This window comes from Corylus avellana, chromosome ca6 (genome assembly GCF_901000735.1).
Source record: "Corylus avellana chromosome ca6, CavTom2PMs-1.0".
NCBI lineage: Eukaryota > Viridiplantae > Streptophyta > Magnoliopsida > Fagales > Betulaceae > Corylus > Corylus avellana.
Genome location: NC_081546.1, coordinates 26,201,803 through 26,222,510, shown reverse-complemented (window position 1 = coordinate 26,222,510; position 20,708 = coordinate 26,201,803). Strand labels below are relative to the sequence as shown.

Here is a 20,708-nt window from a genome sequence, read left to right as displayed (position 1 = left end):
AGTAAATAAGCTCTGCACCCAATTGGCGAATTAGGACCCTTTCCGATTCATTTGAACAGGAGAATATTCAATTAGTTATATCTGAGAAGCATTTTTTGGAATAATTCTATAAGTCCCTCTTATGTTCCTCTTGAGTCATTCTAAAAATGATGTGGCTATTAAAATTACCATTTGATCAAAATTCAATAATAATCAATCACAAGCCCAATGGTAATTTTAATAGCCACATCATTTTTGAAGAGACTCAATAAGGACTTGTAGCATTACTCGTATTTTTGTCCAAAAAAAAAAGAGAGACAAAAATACTCCTAAAATATAATTAAAAAATCATGTTCCTCGATTACGCTATTGACTAGAAAGGCTAAAAAAGTTGGAACATAATCCTCTCCAATTTATTTGAACTGAAAAATATAGACTTAGTTATATTTGAAAAGGTATTTTTGTCTTTTCACTTTTTGAAATGACAAAAATACCTCTAAAATATAACTAACGGCATGCAATTATTATCCGACGAATTATGATCCTTTTCAATTCATTTTAACTGTAGAATATTCAATTAATTATATTTGAAGAGTATTTTTGTCCCTCGAAAAGTGAAAAAGACAAAAATATTCTTCAAGTATAACTAATTAGAATCCAGATCCTCTCATGTTCTAAAAAAGTGAGATGGCTTTTAAAAAATTATTTTATCAAAATTTAATAATAATTAATTATGAGTCTAATGATAATTTTATCAGCCATGTTATTCTTTGAGAGACAAATCATAAGTAATTTCTTGCTATAGGAGAAGAGCATTTAAACAATTCATAATTTTTTTTTTCTTTTGCAGATAGATCTATTTCCTTGGAGTGACCCTACTATGCGGTCGGTCTGTAAACCCAGCCTTTTGCAGCACCCAATACAAATGTGACACGTAAGGGAAGCACAGCTTATGAAATAAGATCGAAAACACGGGATTTCTTCTTCATCCCACTCGAGTCTTTGCGTTCTTCTTCAGTCTTCTTCATCTTTCTTCCTCTCTGTTTCCTTTTCCACTTTCTCTTTCTCTCTCTTTCCTCTTCCCTCTCCCCTCACGGACGGCCGGAACCCAACTGGAAAACCCATCACCCAACGGGCCAAACCCACCTCAACTGGAACCCAACTGGAAAACTCATCACCCAACCTGCCATTTACGACCTTCACTTTGCCGTACCCATGGCTGGCGCCATCCTCAACACAATCAGCATTTTGCTTCTCCTTTTCAAACGACTCACTCTCCATTTTCACCTTTGGGTTGCTCTCCATCTTTGGTTTGAGAAAACTTTCCCAATGGAACATCTAATAAATTCATTGAACCCAATCACCCAAACATCTAATAAATTCAATAAACCAGTTCCTGCAAATATCAGATGGGCGTTCAACAAACCGTTTGAGAAATTTTTTTTTGTGGAAAGTTGGAAACGACAGTGACCCACGCGGGTCACGGTAGAGCAGCCGTGGGTTCGACCGCAGACAGAGAGATGGTTACTACCAGTATTCAACCATCTCCGTTAACCAGAATCTCTGTCTCCGGCCGAACCCAACTCCATGGGTAGAGAAAAGTTCTTGCTTTGATTGAATTTGAAGCTTAAGATTCTGGTCTGTTTGAATTGATTATGGGTTTTGTTGGAATTTCTGGGTGATTGCTCTGTGATGGAATTTCTCTATGATTTCTCTGTTCGAATTCCAGGAGGTTCTACCAAAAGAAATCTAATAGATTTTGCTACTCAGTGGATGTGGTGGGTGAATGGTGGGAGAGAAAGAGGAAAAAATATTTTCGGTGAAGATGAATGAACCAGAGAAGAAAAGAGAGGAGAGAAAGTGGGAGAGAGAAAAAAAAAAATTCAATGTTTTCGATCCTATTCTATTATGTGCAGCTATCTGATGTGTACCCACCGTATTAGTTGCTGCAAAAGGCAACTTTTGCAGCTCGACCGCATAAGAGGTTTTCCCATTTCGTTGAGTTAACTTAATTTAAATCATAACCCCTACACCTCAACCTTCAACTAGTTCACTGTGACTTGATAGGACAGTTACTGGTTCGTTTGGCAACGGTCAGCACCTAGACACTGTTCAGTGTCTGACCTGTTGACCAATTTTTTCCTTCAAAGTTTATCTTGTTTTTTACCATATTGCCCCTCTCTCCTAAATTTTTCCAGACATAAATCCCACGCTTGGACAAAAGGTTGTCGGGTAGGGGTTGGAGTCAGCAGATCTGGGGATGGGTTTATGTGGACTTTGGAGGCCATTGATGTTGCTGCTGCTGACGCTGTTGGTGACATTGCTGGTCGGGGAGTTGATGGGAGATGGGTTCTCTCTTTCTTGGGGTTTCGAGCAACTTTCCATTGATGGGTCCGTCTCCAAAACCACCGAGAAAGAGAAAAAAAAAAGAGATTGGTGTGATTTGGGTGGAGAAGAAGGGATGAAAGAGTGAAAAACAAGGTTTGATGGGGAGAGGGGTTTGCTTATTTGCTCTGTTTTTGTTTTGTTCTGCTTCTCTCTCTCTCTTTTATTTCTTTTTTATTTCTTTTAATTATTTATTTTTAATGTTCGTCTTTAGAGACCATAGGGTCTCTCTCGGGCATGAAAATTGCATATTGTCTTTTTAGGTGGGTGTTGGGGCTGATTGGGCAGAGAGAAAATTTGCCAACGGTTTTGGGAAATTGATGAGAAGAAAAAAAAAAAAAAAAAGGGCATTGGTTGAAATAGGAATTTTGGGGGCCATCAGCATCTGTGCCACCACCAGTGTGGAATTTTATCAAATCTGTCTCTCTATGTTTTCTATTATATGATGAGAGAAGTGGCGTTGACTTCAGAGCCCTGAAGAAAGGGAGAGCAGAAGAATGAAGAGGGAGTTTGGGGGTGGGGGATGAAACGGGCTAGCAAGTTTTAGCAAGGGTTGGTGCTGACTCATGAAGGAGAAGACAGGGAGCTGGAGGAAATGAAGGGACCTGGAGGAAATGGCCGGGCGCTGGGATTTTTTTGAAAAAACAATTGAAGGGTAAAAGGGTAATTGCACGTCAGGGAAAGGACCCACAATTTTGACTGAACAGTGTCTAGGCTGCGTGGGGCTTTTGCCAAACACCACCTGACAGTTAACGTAGTCTATACAGACCATGAAAACTAATAGGAATCACACAGACCATGAAAACTAACAGGGATTCCGGAATCGGAAATATTTTCTCTAAAACATCTTTCAATATTAAAACAAAAAATCTTATTATTATATTCGATTCATATCCCATGCAATATCTAGAGTTACAATACAATTTGTTTGGACCATTAATTTATAATGAATAGTCCAAATCATGTCACCAATGCCCAACTACCAACAAAAAAAACTTAATCTCAATATTTATGATCCCGAACCACCATTTTGGAATTTGGAGGGGCCAAACCACTCCACTAGGTTTAGAATTAATAAATTTTGACACTTATATAGTCTTATACGCATATTTTGACACAACTTGAATCTGACATGTGACATATAAGGTTAGTAATTTTCAACTTGACCTGAGAATTCAATATAAAATTAGTAGATTAAGGTTGAAGAATCTAATCCATTTAATTAAATAAATCAAATTATAGTTAACTTATATAATCTTATACTTATATAATTATACTAATCCCAAAGGGGAACATAACTAACCAGGCCTAACTAGAACCATCATATATATATATTCCGATTTTATTGATGAATAATCAAGAGCGTAAAAAATCTCACAATCATAGAGTATAAAGCTCTAAAATTCCCAGTCGAAGCTACATGATTAAATGATATAGAGGTAAAAAACAAATAAATCTTACATTGAAATCCTATGTCGTCTACAGCCGCTAACCCATGCCCAATCTTTGGCTTATAAAACAGATTTGCTCGGTGCAGACTCAATCCGGGACATAAGTAGCCATTCTTCAAGCATGAGCAAAAGTACTACACCAAAACAAGTCATTCTCGACCTGAAAGGCCAGAAAATTATTCACGTCCTAAGCACAAATGCTAGGACAACAAAATAAGCAAGAAAATACAGAGAGAAAAAAAAAAAAAAAAAAAAAGCCACAAAATAGCAGCAACTATTGGAGCAAGGAGCGGAGGAGGCTGCCGGTGACGCGAAAAAACGACGATGAAGAGATGCGGTGGAGATCGGCAGCACGGTGGAGATGGCAAGGCGGAGTCACGACGGCTGCTGTGCTATAAGGCACCAAGAGAGAAAAATAAACTCTAAATAAAAACGGAATAAAAGGGAAAACCGTACATGCGGGGGGGAGGGGGAGGAAGCAAGCTTCCTCAAACCAATTCACATATATTTTGACCGCTCAAGATTTTAATTTTTTTTTAAAGGTGTAGATTGCATTAATAGCATAATGATTCCAAGTTGGGTATTGTAGGTACTTGTAGGGAATCTCGATTCTGAATTGATTGGGTTAATAAATTTGCATTCTATTATTTAACGTGGAATAATGAAATACTTCTATATATCTTATTTATATTCCACTGCATTTTAATTTCAAAATACTTATATTTACTGTGTTGAAAAGTAACTTTAAAATAATTGCATAACAATAATAAATAATTAAATATTTAAAACAGTTAGTTGGACATCAATTTTTTTTTTTAGGGTGTTTGGAATAAAATAAAATATTTATATTGATTTTTTAGTAAATTGTATTAAAATATTATTCTCGCCCCTCCATTAACCGGATTCTAGCTCCACCACTATATATATAAATTGAATTCTGGATATGAATAATCCGATTAGAAAAATGCTTTACTTTCAAATATATTTTTTTCAAATTCATCCCTTAAATAATGTGTCACAATCTTATGTAATTTATTATTTTGAAAATATGTCATTATTTTATAGCACTATTTGCAGCCTCACTAAAACTATTTTTTAGTTATTTTGGTGAGGCAATTTGGTAAAAGTGACTAAAAACTTTCCTTTTCGGCTTCACCATTTTAATGAGAGAAAAAAAAAAAAAATTGTGAGTGAACACTACTCACTATTTTTTTTTTTTTTTTTTTTTTTAGAATCTTTCATATTCATTCATTGAAAAAATATCAAAAGTATAAAACCCTTACATCAGATAGCATAAAGCTCTGATAAATCATAACCAAAATTATGAGGTTACAACATCATAGAGACAAACATAAAATCTTACAATCAAGTTTTATGTATGACTTCAACATCTGCTAACCCATGTCCAAACTTCAGTTATAAACCATATTTATTTCAGGCAGACCTAATATAATACACAGGTAGCCCATATTTTCAACTTTTATTTTTTCGGCGATAAGAGCAAAACCCTCACACCGAAACTAATCCCCCTCGACCGAAAAGGTCAGGACAAAAACCTTCACCCCAAAGATCGTTCATGAAAACATATCTAAAGAGAAGTCAAACACTTATTCAAAAAAAAATACAAAAATACAATGAAAAGAACCAGCAAACAACTACAACAGCCAAGGCGAGGGAAGCGAAAAGTCCAACCGATTTTGGAAAGGCGAAGAGCAGCGTAGTATGGTGAAGGGCGGATAGAGGCAGCGTAACATAAGTAAAAGAATGGCCGGAGCAACTAAACTGGTTAAAAAACCAAAAAAAATAAACTAAAAAAAGAAATGGAAAACAACAAGAAGAGGGGAGGGCCCGCAGGTCTGGTTTTTTCTCTCTAGATTTAGAGAGAAAACTTTCTTAACTCACTAATAGCAAATACTCTTCACTCACTTTGAATAAAAAAATAAAATCTTCTTCAATCTCATTATTTAAATGTAATAATAAAAGTTGATTACAAAAATAGTAAGCCCATCAGAATAAAGTGAATACATTCATGGTCCAGTCATATGTAAACAAGATTCTGTTTTACGTGGCACTGGCCGCTGGAAAAGCGAGGCAAGAATCCTCTCGTCTAATAGCAGAGTAGTTCCGTGCGCAACGACGCAGTCGTTCTCAACCATTAATTGCTATTTACTTTTCTAAGTAATAAAAGTGCCACGTGCTCGACTAAATCCTGATCGGACGGACCAAAAATATTTTTATTTTGGTAGGGCCACGTGCATTGTCTCACCTCTGTCTCACTCTATGCCGTGCGAATGCTCCGAATCCCTTCCCCCCTCTCTCTGTCTCTCTCTCTCTCTCTCTTTCCTTTTGCTCGTACCTTTTGTTGTTTTCTCTGGAACCAAACACTCAATCTTTCTCTTTCATTTTTCTCAGTGCTGCAAAAATAATATCATAAATACTTACGAAAGTAAATAAATAATGTCAGAAATCTGTCTCCTTCTCTCTCTCAAATACACATTCTGAATTTTGTTTTTCTTTATTTTCTGTGAACATTTTTCTCCGTACGCTAGAGTGATCAATTTTCTCTCAGTTGCGTGGCTGATTGGTAATCATTGTGCGAGTAGTAGACAATGTGGAAGCTGAAGATCGCGGAGGGAGGGAGTCCATGGCTACGGACGTTGAACAATCACGTCGGACGACAAGTTTGGGAATTCGATCCCAACATCGGGTCTCCTGAAGAGCTTGCCGAGATCGAAAGAGCTCGCGGAAGCTTCTCTGAGAGTCGTTTCGAGAAAAAACATAGCTCAGATCTACTTATGCGGATTCAGGTAAAATTTATATGCATATGTACATACATACGTACATACATGTATATGTACATGTGCACAGTGCATGCATTAGTGGCACTCAGGCACTGAGTTTGATTTTGTTTGGTAAGTATTCAAACTCTGATTGTTCTGAAGTGAATTTCTTTTGAGTGTAAATTTTGCATCTAAGTCATTTTTCTTTTAATAATTTGAAGTGATTCAGTAATTTCTCTATATGATTATGAATTTTTTTTTGGTAAATATTCAATTATGAATGTTTTCCGTATTTATACTTAACAGAGATTGTATGAAGATTTTATTCACAATCAAGAAGTGAATTGACTGACTTCTGTTAGAGAGAGAGAGAGAGAGAGAGAGAGAGAGTTGGTAGTTGGTTAACGACTATGTTTTTATTTTTAGCATATAGAGATTTTATGTGTTGGACATGTTTGAATGATTAGGCCATCAAAATCTTTTAGCAAGAACTCAATTGATTTCAGATGGAATTAATTGTGTAGTCTTGGTTAGATGAGTCTATTTAAATTTAAATTTGTTTTCAAAGTTGTTCATAGTGATCAAGTCAAACTATGTGCGGCATTGTAGAGTCAACAATAGTAACAGGTAGTAGTGTTAATACTATTGTGATAGCGTTTTCTTAATTTTGATTTTTGTCAACTGTTCTAGTTGTTACCAGTTGCTAGGAAAATGTGGGTTCTTTTGACTTCTGATCTTCATTTCTAACTTGTCTTTTCATTTTTGTTTTTAAATAATCCTTAAGAATCCCTTCATTCCAAAAATTATTGTAGTCCTTTTTTCTTTCTTTCACTTCATAATCCGGAATTATAGGCCCTATTTGTTAATGTGTTTTGGGGGGTTTTTTGGTTTTTGATTTGAAGTGTTCTAATATGACATGAAAGGGGGGATGTACAGCTCGAGTACATGAGTATACAAAAGGACCTCTAGAATCTACAACCCAAGATTTAAAAGATCTAAGAAATCTGATTGTGGTCTTCATATTGTGTTTTCTGAGATTGAATCATGTTTCTTTCACAAGAAGGGTCTGCATTTCTTGAAATAAGAGGAGAAAATTCTTTCTTTGTATCGTCAGATTGTGGGAAGACAGTATTCGTTTTTCAATAATAATCATTCAAACTATTTTGTGACTGTTTAATAATATGATTAACTCCAATGTGGATTATTCTGTCAATTATGAACTAAATCAAATAAATTAGAAATTCAGTAGGCATCGTATATTTTCTCAATCATAATCCACATGGGGTGCCTTCCAGGTGTAAACTTGTGTTTAAATTTCATCATTTAGTTTAATTATTGGCCTTCCCTTTGAAATGTAGTTTGCCAAGGAGAACCCACGTGGTGCAGTTCTACCCCAAGTCAAAGTAAATGAAACAGATGATGTTACAGAGGAGATGGTGACAAGGACGTTAAGAAGGGCTATAAGTTTCCATTCAACTCTCCAGGCCCATGATGGACATTGGTCAGGGGACTATGGAGGTCCAATGTTTCTTATGCCTGGCTTGGTAAGTGCTAATCTTGCCACTGGCACCTGGTTTGTTGGGGAAGTGATTCTGACAATCTCATTAATTATATGACCAGTGAATTGTATTTGATTACAATTGTATTTGCCTTGAGGAAATGCATGAGGGGTGTCAAAGTACATGTCTTCTTTTTATAATTTGCTAAAAGAGAAATAATCATGTTAGTCTTGACATATTTTCTGTTCATATAATGGATCAGGTAATCACGCTGTCTATTGTTGGAGCGCTAAATACAGTTTTATCTGAAGAACATAAAAAGGAAATGTGCCGTTACCTCTACAATCATCAGGTAAGGATCATTATGCTACAATGTTACAAGTATAGCTTATCATGCCTTTTTCCTATATTACACATTTTCCGGTTCTTGGTTATTTTCAACAGTTTGTTGGAGTCTTTCCTTTTCGGAGTCTTGCACTTTGATCAAACACTTTCTTAATGTAGAGATATGTGCTTGCAGAACAAAGACGGTGGGTGGGGATTACACATTGAGGGCCCAAGTACCATGTTTGGTACTGTCTTAAGTTATGTTACATTAAGGTTGCTTGGTGAAGGAGCTAATGATGGGCAAGGAGCGATTGAGAGAGGGCGTAAGTGGATTCTGGAACATGGCGGTGCTACTGCAATTACATCATGGGGAAAGATGTGGCTTTCAGTTGAGAACTTATTCCTTTATCTTAGTTTAAACAGTCAACTTAATGTTTGCTGGTACTCTTTGGCATTTATTTAACTTCTGTTATACTGCTTACTGGTAATAGGTACTTGGAGTATTTGAATGGTCTGGCAATAATCCCCTTCCACCTGAGATATGGCTTCTTCCTTACATGCTCCCTCTTCATCCAGGTATATGCCCATTTAGTATACTTCGCAAAACAAACACAAATATCAAAGAGAATAAATGGGTTTTATACCACAGTCCAAATCACAGTTGATTACTCAAGTTTTACTTCTGAAAGTTCTGTTGATTGAGGTTATGAACATTACTTCTGAATACATTTGTATTTGACATAGCCTTGATTTTCAGGGTCATAGTTGAATATTTGATATGTTTAATGGTTGAAAAGAAAATTTACTTGATTATATTCTAATGATATCACTAGAATGATGATGATGACCAATGTTTGGTAATGACTAAAATCATGAGACTTTGTCAAATGAATTGGATTTTTTTGGGGGGAATGAAAATGATGGTTTTTAGCTGAACAAGGTGATAGTTCTGAGTCTTTTGTGAAATAATAAATTCTGTGTCTTATTTGAAATGATTGCTTTTTTTTTTTATTTGTATTCTGTTTTAGCATCTTCCCCATGATATGCCGTTCGTTTTCTGATTAGCATTTTTTTTTTTTTTTTTTTTCAAGAAGTCATGCATAAGTTTCTATTTGTTAAACATTTTCAAAGTGAACTTGGTTTGTTAGGGCCATAAGTAAAGTGTCTAAATCTTGCACCATAATTATGTCAAATGGAGGCAATTAATTTTCTTTTCACTCTGCAGGAAGAATGTGGTGTCACTGTAGGATGGTGTATTTGCCAATGTCTTACTTATATGGGAAGAGATTTGTTGGTCCAATAACGCCAACAGTTTTATCTTTGAGGAAGGAGCTTTATACTGTCCCTTATCATGAAATAGATTGGAATCGGGCACGCAACCTATGTGCAAAGGTCCGTCAAACTATTTTTTTGGGCTTGTCGAACCTAAGCTTCTCATCTAAAGATACATTTTTAAGCCCTTTACATGGCTTTTCACTCTGATCTTCAACTTTCTTGAGAAAACCGAAAGAAACTAAGAGATTGGTGTGTGAAGATAAGGATGTTGAGAATGGATAGATTGTTGGAGAAAATTTAAGAGAGAGAAGTAGAGATGGTGCATTGGAGAACCCAATTTTGCTTAGATACAGCTACGATATAATAGAGGCTTGCTAAAATCATATACTAAGGACACAAGAAACATGCATAGAAATGGAGTTGTTAAAACTCCTGTTGAAATTACTGTAGCATCTTACTTGTATGTTAATATTAGTGTGAACTTTTTTTATTTTTTAAAGCTATGTTAACTAATCAGTTTATTTATTTATTTTTTATAAGTAATCGAAATATAATTTTCTTGGTACATAAAAAGTATTTCAGAAGAAAACTAATTAATTCCTTCTAGCTAAATGTTTCTCCTATATACTCTCTGTTGGAAATTGATTGATGTCGCTTGTGTTCGCGTTCCCAGATTTATCCAGAAGAAGCTTAGCTTTAATCTCATTGCTGTTGGTGTAGTCAGGTTGTTGGGTCCCTTGATAAGCCCTGTATAGAATATCAAACCGTATCATGTCTTTATTGTAATTCTCTCACGGTGCTTGAGTTTCTGACTCTGGGTGCCATAGTTATTCTATCATTAAATTGGAGCTAATAGAATATAAAACATGAATTTTGATGAATCAATAACGTGTTTGGATCTATTTATTGTTACCCATCCAATTTGTTTTTTGTTCTTAAAGCTGAAGGTGGAGCAAATGTTAGGTGTAACTTGACATAGTTTATATCAATCCTTTTCAAATTTTAGCTTAGTTCGTAATTGTAATGCGGTGCAAATTCCGTGTTGATACTAAAGTCCTGAACATGCCATTTGTAAAAATGCCATTGATATGAGCTATTTTTGAACATCAGAAACTCATTGATGATTTAATATCCATTTTGGGTGGTCATTTTTTATACCATGGGAAAAAATAGTACATTAAAGTTGAGGTTCTGTATCCTATTTGTAACTGGTATGAATTTCAGATGCCTCAAGGAGCTCAATTATATGGTTTTTAGATATCCCAAAGACCAGGCAAATAAGGTCGAATGGAAAGACTGCATGCTTTGGTTTAAATAAAATGCAGGGTAATATAAAAAAGAAAAAAAAAGCACAATTCTGTAGTTAATTTTTCTGGTGTTTAACAGCTACCAGGATATAATTTGATTTGGATAGTGCTATATTGACAAAAGGATGTATTGCTTTCTTTTTCAGGAAGATCTGTACTACCCACATCCGCTGGTGCAGGATATACTTTGGACATCTCTTCATAAGCTTGTTGAACCCGTTTTAATGTGTTGGCCTGGAAAAAGACTCAGAGAAAAAGCTCTTCACACTGCAATGGAACATATACACTATGAAGATGAAAATACTCGTTATATTTGCATAGGACCTGTAAACAAGGTATTCTGTCTCCATAGTACTCTTTTTTAGGTTGAACTTTCTAGAGTAAATGCTGGCAGTTGTCTAGCAACTATGAAGAAACAATGATTATTGAGAATTATACAGATCCCGTTGGTTCATAATCTAATCATTTAAATTCTTTTAACGCCTTCTTTGTCCTCAGTTACTCTTTGATCCTATTCTGGATGACTTTACTCTGTCCTCTGATTTTCTATTTTGTTTTCTTGTTTCTCAATAATTGTGGCATTATTTGTCAGTACTCTCTATACATTGGGCTCCTTTCTCCTCTTTCTTATTTCAATTTGAGAGACATTGTTTGAGGTTACTCTGATTTACAGGTGCTAAATATGCTCTGCTGTTGGGTGGAAGATCCAAATTCTGAGGCTTTTAAGTTGCATCTTCCAAGAATATATGACTATTTGTGGATTGCTGAAGATGGAATGAAAATGCAGGTCCATACTGTCCCTTTATAGAACCAATATGAATATGTAATTGCTGTGAAGTTACACTTTTGAATGAATGCCCTCATTGATGTTGACTGTGATTATATGCTAAATTTTACTTTATGGTCCATACACAATGGCATTGTTGCAGGGTTATAATGGAAGTCAGTTATGGGATACTGCATTTGCTGTTCAAGCTATCATTTCAACCAACCTTTTTGAAGAGTATGGTCCAACTCTCGAAAAAGCACATATGTACATAAAAAAATCACAGGTGATTTCTTTGTCTTTATTTATTGGAATTTATATGTTGACAGCTTCTTAGTACTGTGAGTAATTCAACTCCTTCACGTTTTAATTTGTTGCTTGGTTTTTCTTCGCTCTAAAGGTTCAAGAAGATTGCCCAGGTGATCTTGATTTTTGGTATCGCCACATTTCAAAAGGTGCTTGGCCTTTCTCAACTGCCGATCACGGATGGCCAATATCAGACTGCACGGCAGAAGGATTGAAAGTAATAGTTTATTAAACTCAAACTATTCTCTATGCTTATGCTGTTGTTTTATAACTTTGGTTGCTTTTTATATTTCAGGCTGCTCTTTTATTATCTAAAATTCCGCCTGATGTTATTGGTGAACCAATAGTTGAAGAGCGATTATATGATGCTGTAAATGTCATTCTCTCATTGCAGGTAGCTTGTGTCCTAATCATCTAATTACATATTATCCTGGTTTACCAGCCAATGCATCACCAATCATTTCTAATCAATTTATTGAGCACTTCTTTGAGAGTGGTTATATGTGGCTTCCATTTTATGTGAACATACTTATGGGTTTCCTAATTTTGTTTTCTGTTTATAAAACATGGAAAGTTAGCAAATTGTATAATAAATTAAATGTTGTTAAGATTTTTCATGCCACTTGTTGATTCCGTCTATGACAGTGTCAGTCATTCTGTTAGGATAATTTATTATAGTCTTTTTCTTTAATGCAGAATACAGATGGTAGCTTTGCAACATATGAGCTCACAAGATCCTATGCCTGGTTGGAGGTAGTCTCCTTTTGATATTTCTTTCCGTTATAGTTTTAACCTTTGTTATTTTGTAATACTGTATTTTACCCAGTTGTAGGGCTTGTGCCCAATAATGATTTTGCCTTTAAAAGTCTCCTTCCTTAAGCAGCATGCTAGGGTATGCTTATTACAATCAACTATAAGCCTTCATTTTGTTCTTTTTATATGTCTAGAAGTTGTCGTTGTTATGATTTTGACATGCTGTGGGGATGTTTTCTTTTTATTTTATATTTACTTTTTTTTGGTGGTTGGATATCATCTCTTCCACTTACATTAGAACATGCTTGACTGATCCGTGATTTCTACCATCTTCTGGCTTTTTCAAAGCCATGATAGTGGTAAACTAAATTTCATTTGCAACCAACTAGGTAATTGAGGAAATATGTCGTATTTTATATTTATCAAACAAAGAAAAAGAATGAAAAAACACACTGGTTAATGTTTTACTGAATTTGTTCCCCCATTCGAGTTCAACCCTCAAGCTTTCAAGTGCATGTGCATGGTTTATAGTCTTGAGAGCTGAAATTACATGGTAACAATAAAGATCATACTACATGACCCTACACGGTGGACTATTGTTGTTAATGGTGTATTTTTTGCTTACACTGTTGATTAGAAGAGTCCTAGTTTACTTTATCTGGTACCTTATACTCTCTCCTTGAATAAAAATGTCTTGCATTCTTTTTGAAGCGTCTCAAAAGATGTCTACTTTCTAAAATTGGAAGTTCTTACCTTTTCAATTTCTTATTGTACCTGTATCTTTTTTCAAAAAAGCAAAAAAGATTCTTGTTAAGAGTCATGCCACTCCTTATGTAAAGAATATTATAGAATGATCGCTATATTTTTACCTTTTATTAATAAGTGTCACATTTCAGATCAAGACAATTAAATAGGGACAGAGAGAGTAATTCATTGTGTCCCAAGGATTCGGTGAATTATCTCTGTTTTTTTGTGGGCGCAGAACTATATGCTTTCTCATATTGTATTGGTTTCTAGTTTTGTCAGTCCTCAAGTCTTCTTCCTGGGTTGGATTGTTAGGTCTTTGGGTGAAGTCAAGGTGCTGTGGACCTCACAATTCCTTTTCTATTGTTTTGAGAAATGAAGATGCCATAATTTGGGATGAAGTTGCCTCTAACCAGCTCGATATCAGACTAAATCATTTACCAACAGAATGTACCCTTTTCCCAAAAATTAAATACTTTTATTAGTGCAAAAATGGGGATTAAGTACTTGTTTTTCCTTCTGTTTTTTTTTTCTTCTTCTTTTCTTTTGGTGCGTGGAATGAAGTATTTATAGTCATTCACTACCATTTAAAAGCCATGACATTGTCAATACATTTTCATTGAGATTTGTGGTATTGGTATGAATGTAAATGGTTCATGGAACATGCTATGCTATTGCATATTAATAATATGAGCCATATTGTAAGTCACCTACTATAATCTTCCTGAAAGATTTGGGAAATTTTTTTTCGTTAAACTGCACCCTACAAAAGTCATAAGTTTGCCTTTGCGTAGGATATAATGCAGTGAAATATGTGTTTTATCTTTACTAAGTTGTAGATCATGGAAACGAAAATCCGACTCCATTGTTTCTTTTGTATTTTCAGTTGATCAACCCTGCTGAAACCTTTGGGGACATTGTTATTGATTATCCGTAAGATATCGGTGCCTTGACTTAAATTAGTTGCTATATTCTCTTGTTAAGCTAAATTTATTGTTTGTTAATACCTTTAGTGGCTGTGTAGTTATGTGGAATGTACGTCAGCAGCAATTCAAGCTCTGACATTGTTTAAGAAATCATATCCCAAGCATCGGCAAGAAGAAGTAGATTGCTGTATCAAAAGAGCTGCTATGTTCATTGAAAGGATACAAGCATCAGATGGTTCCTGGTTTGTTTCCACATCTATTTGTCCATAAGCTTTCTCTTGCTTAATTATTTTATGGTTTATTAGACTTTGAGATACACGTTCAAGGCATGCAAGCTTTTCAAGTGTGACTATTGGTTCGCTTCTTTTATTTACTTAACGGCTACATACTTTTAATATGTAAAAGTGCTGAACAGGTATGGTTCTTGGGCTGTTTGCTTCACCTATGGTACATGGTTTGGCGTAAAAGGGTTGGTGGCTGCTGGAAAGAACTTCAATAATTGCTCTAGTATCCGCAAAGCTTGTGATTTTCTGCTGTCTAAGCAGCTTCCTTCAGGTGGCTGGGGAGAGAGCTATCTTTCATGTCAAAACAAGGTTGAGTTTATCAATATTACATCAAATGTGCTTTTCTTGTTGAAGGCATGCGTGACATTTAATAGTTGGGTCTTTAATCATGTCAACTTTGTGATTCTGAACTACTATAAAGGTTTCGCTAGCGTGTATCTGTAATTTTTGCTCTTCTTATCTCTTAAATATATTGAATTTTAAGTGATTCCTTTTGTTGTGCTTTGAAGCTGGCATAGCTATTAGTAACCACTAGTCCCTAAAAGGTTAAGCTATGAGGAACTGGGCCAATAATCCGTATCAAGCTCATACCTAAACCACTATAGCTTATATTTGTTTACTTCTATGTTTCCTTTTGAAATAGTTATGACATTGTATAGGGTAGCAAGTATAGAAAAGGAGGTGCAGAGGCAGGAGAATAGGTTAGCAAGAATGAACTAATTGAAAACCCAATGGGAGACAATACTTAATAGTGAAGGGCATGTCCTTAATCTCCTTAAGGAGATCAACAACGTTCAACAAAATATGGTCCTTATGTAGTAGTATATTGATTAGGCTATGTTTAGGAAAATTCTTATTTGGAAGTTTTAGAGCATTTAAATTAGCCTTCCATGTCTAAAACAAAATCCACAACTTTTTATATTTGAATAATATTCTCTTTGAGATGTTTCTTATTTTTTTCCTTATTTTCTAGTGTTTGGTATGACCGAAAATATTGGTCAAACCAAAACCATTTTTGTTTAATCAGGAAAACCTCTTAAGCTGTGTAAAATGGTTTTTCTTTCTTATTTCCGTAAACAATTTTCCGAGTTTGAACTTCTCCTTCTCGCACGTACTCTCTAGTAATTCTTCTCCTTCGGCTGTCAGAGGTCGCAAGCCGCCGTCATGAGAGGTCGCTGCAAGCCGTCTCAGCTGGACGTTGGCCGTTGTCACTACTGTTGCTGTTGCTGTCGCTGATTTTCTGTACGAGCCAAACGCCAAAAATGTTTTCAGTTGAAATCATTTTCCTGAAAAATGATTTTTCTGAAAACATTTTTCAATAGAAAACGTTTTACGTCGAAACAAACAGAGTCTAAGTCAAAGTTTCTTTTCTTGTGGATTGAAGGAATTCCTTATGGATTTAAATGTTGGAGTCTAGCTAGAAGGAGATCTAATCATACTACGCCTTCTGTTCTGCATAGTCACCTCTGTCTTCAATAACGGTTAGCTGAAGAAAATTAGCAAGAAACCTCTTGTTTTGCCCTGATACAGAATGTAAAATTGCCAACTTTTGGTGATTGTTCACATATGTATAGTAGAGGTAAATTGTTTCGAAATCAATACAACCAATATGGAGGAGACACAAATACAAAAATTAATTTTCATTTAATAGGAGAAACCTAACACCCTTCTGCAGTATGTTACTTTGGTGTGTTTTTCAAATTTTTGAATTTATGGGCTTTCACTTGATGGAAATGGTATTCTGGATTAGTTGATTCAGCTTATAAAACCACTATTATTGGGTGAGAAGACTAATTTTAATGCTTGATGCTCATATTTCTATGTAGTTCATCTCCATCATTATGTTAAGTGCTTTTCTTTGCAGGTGTATTCAAATATAGAGGGAAACAGGTCTCATGTTGTAAATACTGGATGGGCGATGCTGGCGCTTATAGATGCTGGACAGGTATTTATCAAATTTTAGTCCATCAGCTTTTCTATATTGACGTGGGATTATATCGCTTGTGATTTTGACAGCCATTCTTGATTTAATTTATCGAATCCTTCAGCCCATTTGACATCTTTTGACTTCACTGCAGAGGCATGTTCAGAATATTATTAAAATTCAGAAATTTCCCTTTTCGTACATGAGTAGTTAAATCATATGAATTAGCTCATAGAATCTCTGCTACATGTATTATATATACAGAAATCTTCTAGTGTTGATAAGGATTTGTGTGGCTTTGGCTCTCTAGAGTTCCAATTGGAATTCCATGTGTTATTCGGCAATCTTTGGTCATGGATCGGATTAAAAGATCACTCTTGTGCACATCAACTCTGCATGAAACGCAGTCCCTTATTTAAAATAATAATAATAATGTAAAATGAACCGGTCATTTTTTGAATGATTTGGCACGATCTCATTTGTCGACCATAAATCCAGTGACTCTGGTTAGCCAGCTCAAGTTGGAATTCCTTGTGAGAACTCTGAAGGACGCTGATTTGATATCTGTGTGCTGATAAACACGTTGTCAGCTTTTTTTTCTTGATCACACAATTTTATTGTTCTTGTACTTTTGTTGGATCAGGCTGAGAGAGACCCAATGCCGTTGCACCGTGCAGCTAGGGTTTTGGTAAATTCTCAAATGGAGAATGGAGATTTTCCTCAAGAGGTAATTCTATAGTGTATCCCATATAGCATGTTTATATAAGGCCTTATTTGTTTCGGACTAAAATATTAGTCAACTGAAAATGACCAAGGAAAATAACCTGAATGAGGCATAAAATGGTTCATGCTTCTCATATATGTAAACCATTTTCTATTTTCTGTCACAATCTCACCCTCCCAAATAGGCTATTGCAAGAGGGCCCGTTATGAGGCCTACCTCTACCAAAACACTTGTCTGAGCATGTGGGCTCTACAAGGGTCCTCTTGTAATTGCTTATTCGTATTGCTTGCAAGCAATATTTGCTCCTTCGACAATTTTTCATACGAGCCAAATGTTGAAAAATGTTTTCGATCTATTTTCAATGTTGCAAACAAAGTGAAAAATAGCAACTTTTTTCGAAACATGTTTTCAGCTCAACATAAAATGTTTTATGCCAAAACAAACGGGGCTGTGACTCAATTTCCTTTTTTTTTTGGGTTATTGTTTCCCAATATCAATAATATTATTGCATTTCACTATTTCAATTAACAGTGTCATTATTGGTGATGAGTACAGCTAAAGCGGCATAGTGATTATAATGAAAAGATTATATGTAGTATAGGACATGCAAGAATGGTTTTTATTTCCAATGCTAAGATTCTATTTAATAATTTTTATGTTTTCTTATTACAGGAAATCATGGGGGTCTTCAACAGGAACTGTATGATTACCTACGCTGCTTACAGGAACATTTTTCCTATTTGGGCATTAGGAGAGTACCGCTGTCGGGTATTGCAGGCTCCTTAAGCTAACAATGTCGTCATTCTCAGTACCATTTTCCGAATTTTTTTCCTAATTTCTAGTCATTTTTAGGCCTTTTTTGTTTTCATATAGCTTCCTCTAGTTCCTTTGGAAATTACAAGTAAATCGTTGTAGAAATCGCCTGAATGCAAAACAATTCGAAAAAAAAAACAAAAGACCAAAAAATGTAAAACTTTTAACAATTCACTAGCCCATGCAACATATAGTATGGACCGTATGGTTTCTGTTGTGCTGGGTAAGTGATATACTTGGGTTCTGGCCTGAGCTTTGAAGTGTTATGAATTAATTGTTTTTGGGTTAAATATAATTTTACTACCTATTGGTTTAACTCCAATAAAGATTGTGGGAGGCTTTTTTAGTGAAGTTGCATTCGCAAGCCAAGTTGCATAGTTGCATTTGGTGGCATGCAATTAGTACAACTCTTGTATATGTGATACTCTTGGACTCACATGCAAGGTGAAGTGTCAATATGAAAGAAACCCACACTTAAAGGGGAAAATTTGGTGTGAGCGAACGTTTGAGTGTTGAGCCACACATTGATGAAAAATAAGTAGAGCGAATGTTTAATATGCATAAGTGGACTCAAACCTATTAGCTTAATTTTGCTTAAGTTTTTGGGTTAAAGTTTTGTTTAAAAATGTAAATTGATGTATTCTTGATAGATTTCTTAGTGATTCCCTCCTTAACACATGGTGGCCGCCACATAGATTTGGTGGTCAATAGGTGGTTGCAACATGAGTTGACTATTGTGCAGATCTAGCGGCCGCATGTTGATCGCAATATGGGTAGGGTTGTTAAGTGAGCGAAGCGTTTCGCAAGCAAGCTCGGGCTCGGCTTGTGCTCGACTCGAATATTAAACGAAGCAAGCTCGGCTCGACTCGGCTAGGCTCGTGAGCAAGCTCATATAAGCTCGTGTGTGTGTATATATATAAACTAAGTAATACATAATTAATTATAAATCTCATAATTATTAAAATCTTAAAATTGCATTTATATTTAAGCGTTAGAGAATGAAAAATTCTAAACCCTTTATGATCAAAGAGAGAGAGAAAGCAATCATTAAAAAGACCTCGATTCAATTAGAGCAGATCTAAACGAAATGAAGAAGAATCTAGCAGAAACTATTGAGGGAGATTGCAAAAGGTATAAACTATTGAAGAATCATACAAACTCAAACACAATCACTACCTACTTGATGAGCGAGAGTGAGAGAGTGGGAAATGAGAGTTCAGGTGGAAGATGCACTGTGACTGATGAAGGAGATTGAGAGAGAGACGTTGAAAAAATAGTTTTTTGTAGGGAGCGTTGTCCCAATACAGTCTGAATGCAACATATTAACTTGTCCCACATTGTTAAAAAAACATTAATCTCTAAGTTTGCTTATTTATAAAATGATGCATATCTTCTCTCTTTGAACCCAAATGCCTTACTGTATTGACTCGGGCTCCATACTCGACTAACTAGGTTAAGCAAATGCTCATATGCAAACTAACTTCTTAAGTCATTTAAGAGTACTCGAAGTTAAATTTTTTTTTAAAAAAAACAAAAACATTAAATATAAGAGCTAGCTCGTGTGCTGGCTTGGCTCGACTTATTATTAGCTCGAACTCGATTTTTTTGGCTCGTCCTTGAGCTTGACTCGAGCTCAAGTTCGAGTAAAATTTAAACAAGCCAAGCCTAAACAAGGGAAGCTCGCTCAAGCTCGGCTCGTTTACACCCCTAAACATGGGTGGTGACCATGCATCGACTACCACTTAAAGTTGCACCTCTATAAGGGGTAAAAAGGTCATGCCTCTAAGAGATTGTTAAGGCACGAACACCACAATGAAGCTTTTGGTGCATTAGAATGATGATTACTTAAGAGTATGAACGAGTATTACCAAGAATACAGAAACTGAAATTGAATAACCACTCCTATTAATTTGTTTGGCAACAACACCTAAATGAACACATTTCCTAACTCGAATTTAATCAGATTTCAATGATTTTTTCTAAAATACCCTTGCTTATAAAAATAATATATCCAAAAAAATCACTATTTTCTTTGCAAAAAAAAAAAAAAAATCAATTGTATTTGTCATCTCCCTTATGGGATGGCCGATTACCCAAACGGAACAAAATGACTTGTTTGTTAAAGGTTTTGGAGGTGAAGTTTTAATTTTAATTTTTAATAGTAGTAGAAATTAATTGATGTGATATAAAGTAGAAACAAGTTTTGAATGTTTTGTATGGATAAATGACAAATGTTATGTTTTGTAGTGATTTTTTTTTTTTACTTGAATAGTTAAAAAAAAAAAAAAGGGTAAAAGGGCAAACCCTTTCATCCCCTTGTTATTGACTTATTGTTTACACACCATTTCTAAAAAAAAATCAATATCAAAATATATTAACTTTTTTTTCACTTTATATTATATATTAATACGTTTTATATCACATCATTCACTTTTCATTCACTACAAAATAAAATATTTTTATTT

General features: G+C 35.2%; 1 protein-coding gene across 2 annotated transcripts; it reads left to right on the top strand.

Annotated features, from left to right (window-relative positions):
• Positions 1-6,183: 6,183 nt before the first annotated feature.
• On the top strand, positions 6,184-18,564 carry LOC132183742 (cycloartenol synthase 2). 2 transcript variants are annotated; one of them, XM_059597149.1, is made up of 18 exons: positions 6,184-6,622; positions 7,954-8,139; positions 8,357-8,446; positions 8,615-8,809; positions 8,913-8,997; positions 9,647-9,813; positions 11,150-11,338; positions 11,677-11,790; positions 11,933-12,055; positions 12,170-12,292; positions 12,371-12,469; positions 12,772-12,828; positions 14,459-14,505; positions 14,597-14,740; positions 14,914-15,091; positions 16,647-16,727; positions 17,350-17,433; positions 18,103-18,563. In XM_059597149.1, the coding sequence occupies exons 1-18, from the start codon at positions 6,425-6,427 to the stop codon at positions 18,214-18,216; spliced, it is 2,274 nt and encodes a 757-aa protein (XP_059453132.1). In that variant the 5' UTR covers positions 6,184-6,424; the 3' UTR covers positions 18,217-18,563. The 2 variants fall into 2 exon arrangements, with proteins under 2 accessions (XP_059453132.1, XP_059453133.1); XM_059597150.1 differs by lacking the exon at positions 12,371-12,469 and having other exon boundaries at positions 18,103-18,564.
• Positions 18,565-20,708: the final 2,144 nt, after the last annotated feature.

Coding starts and splice junctions, on each gene's coding strand:
- LOC132183742 (XM_059597149.1), top strand. CDS start 6,425: ATGTGGAAGCTGAAGATCGCGGAGGGAGGGAGTCCATGGCTACGGACG. Junction 8,447..8,614: donor GTTACCTCTACAATCATCAG/GTAAGGATCATT, acceptor ATGTGCTTGCAG/AACAAAGACGGTGGGTGGGG. Junction 11,339..11,676: donor GCATAGGACCTGTAAACAAG/GTATTCTGTCTC, acceptor TCTGATTTACAG/GTGCTAAATATGCTCTGCTG.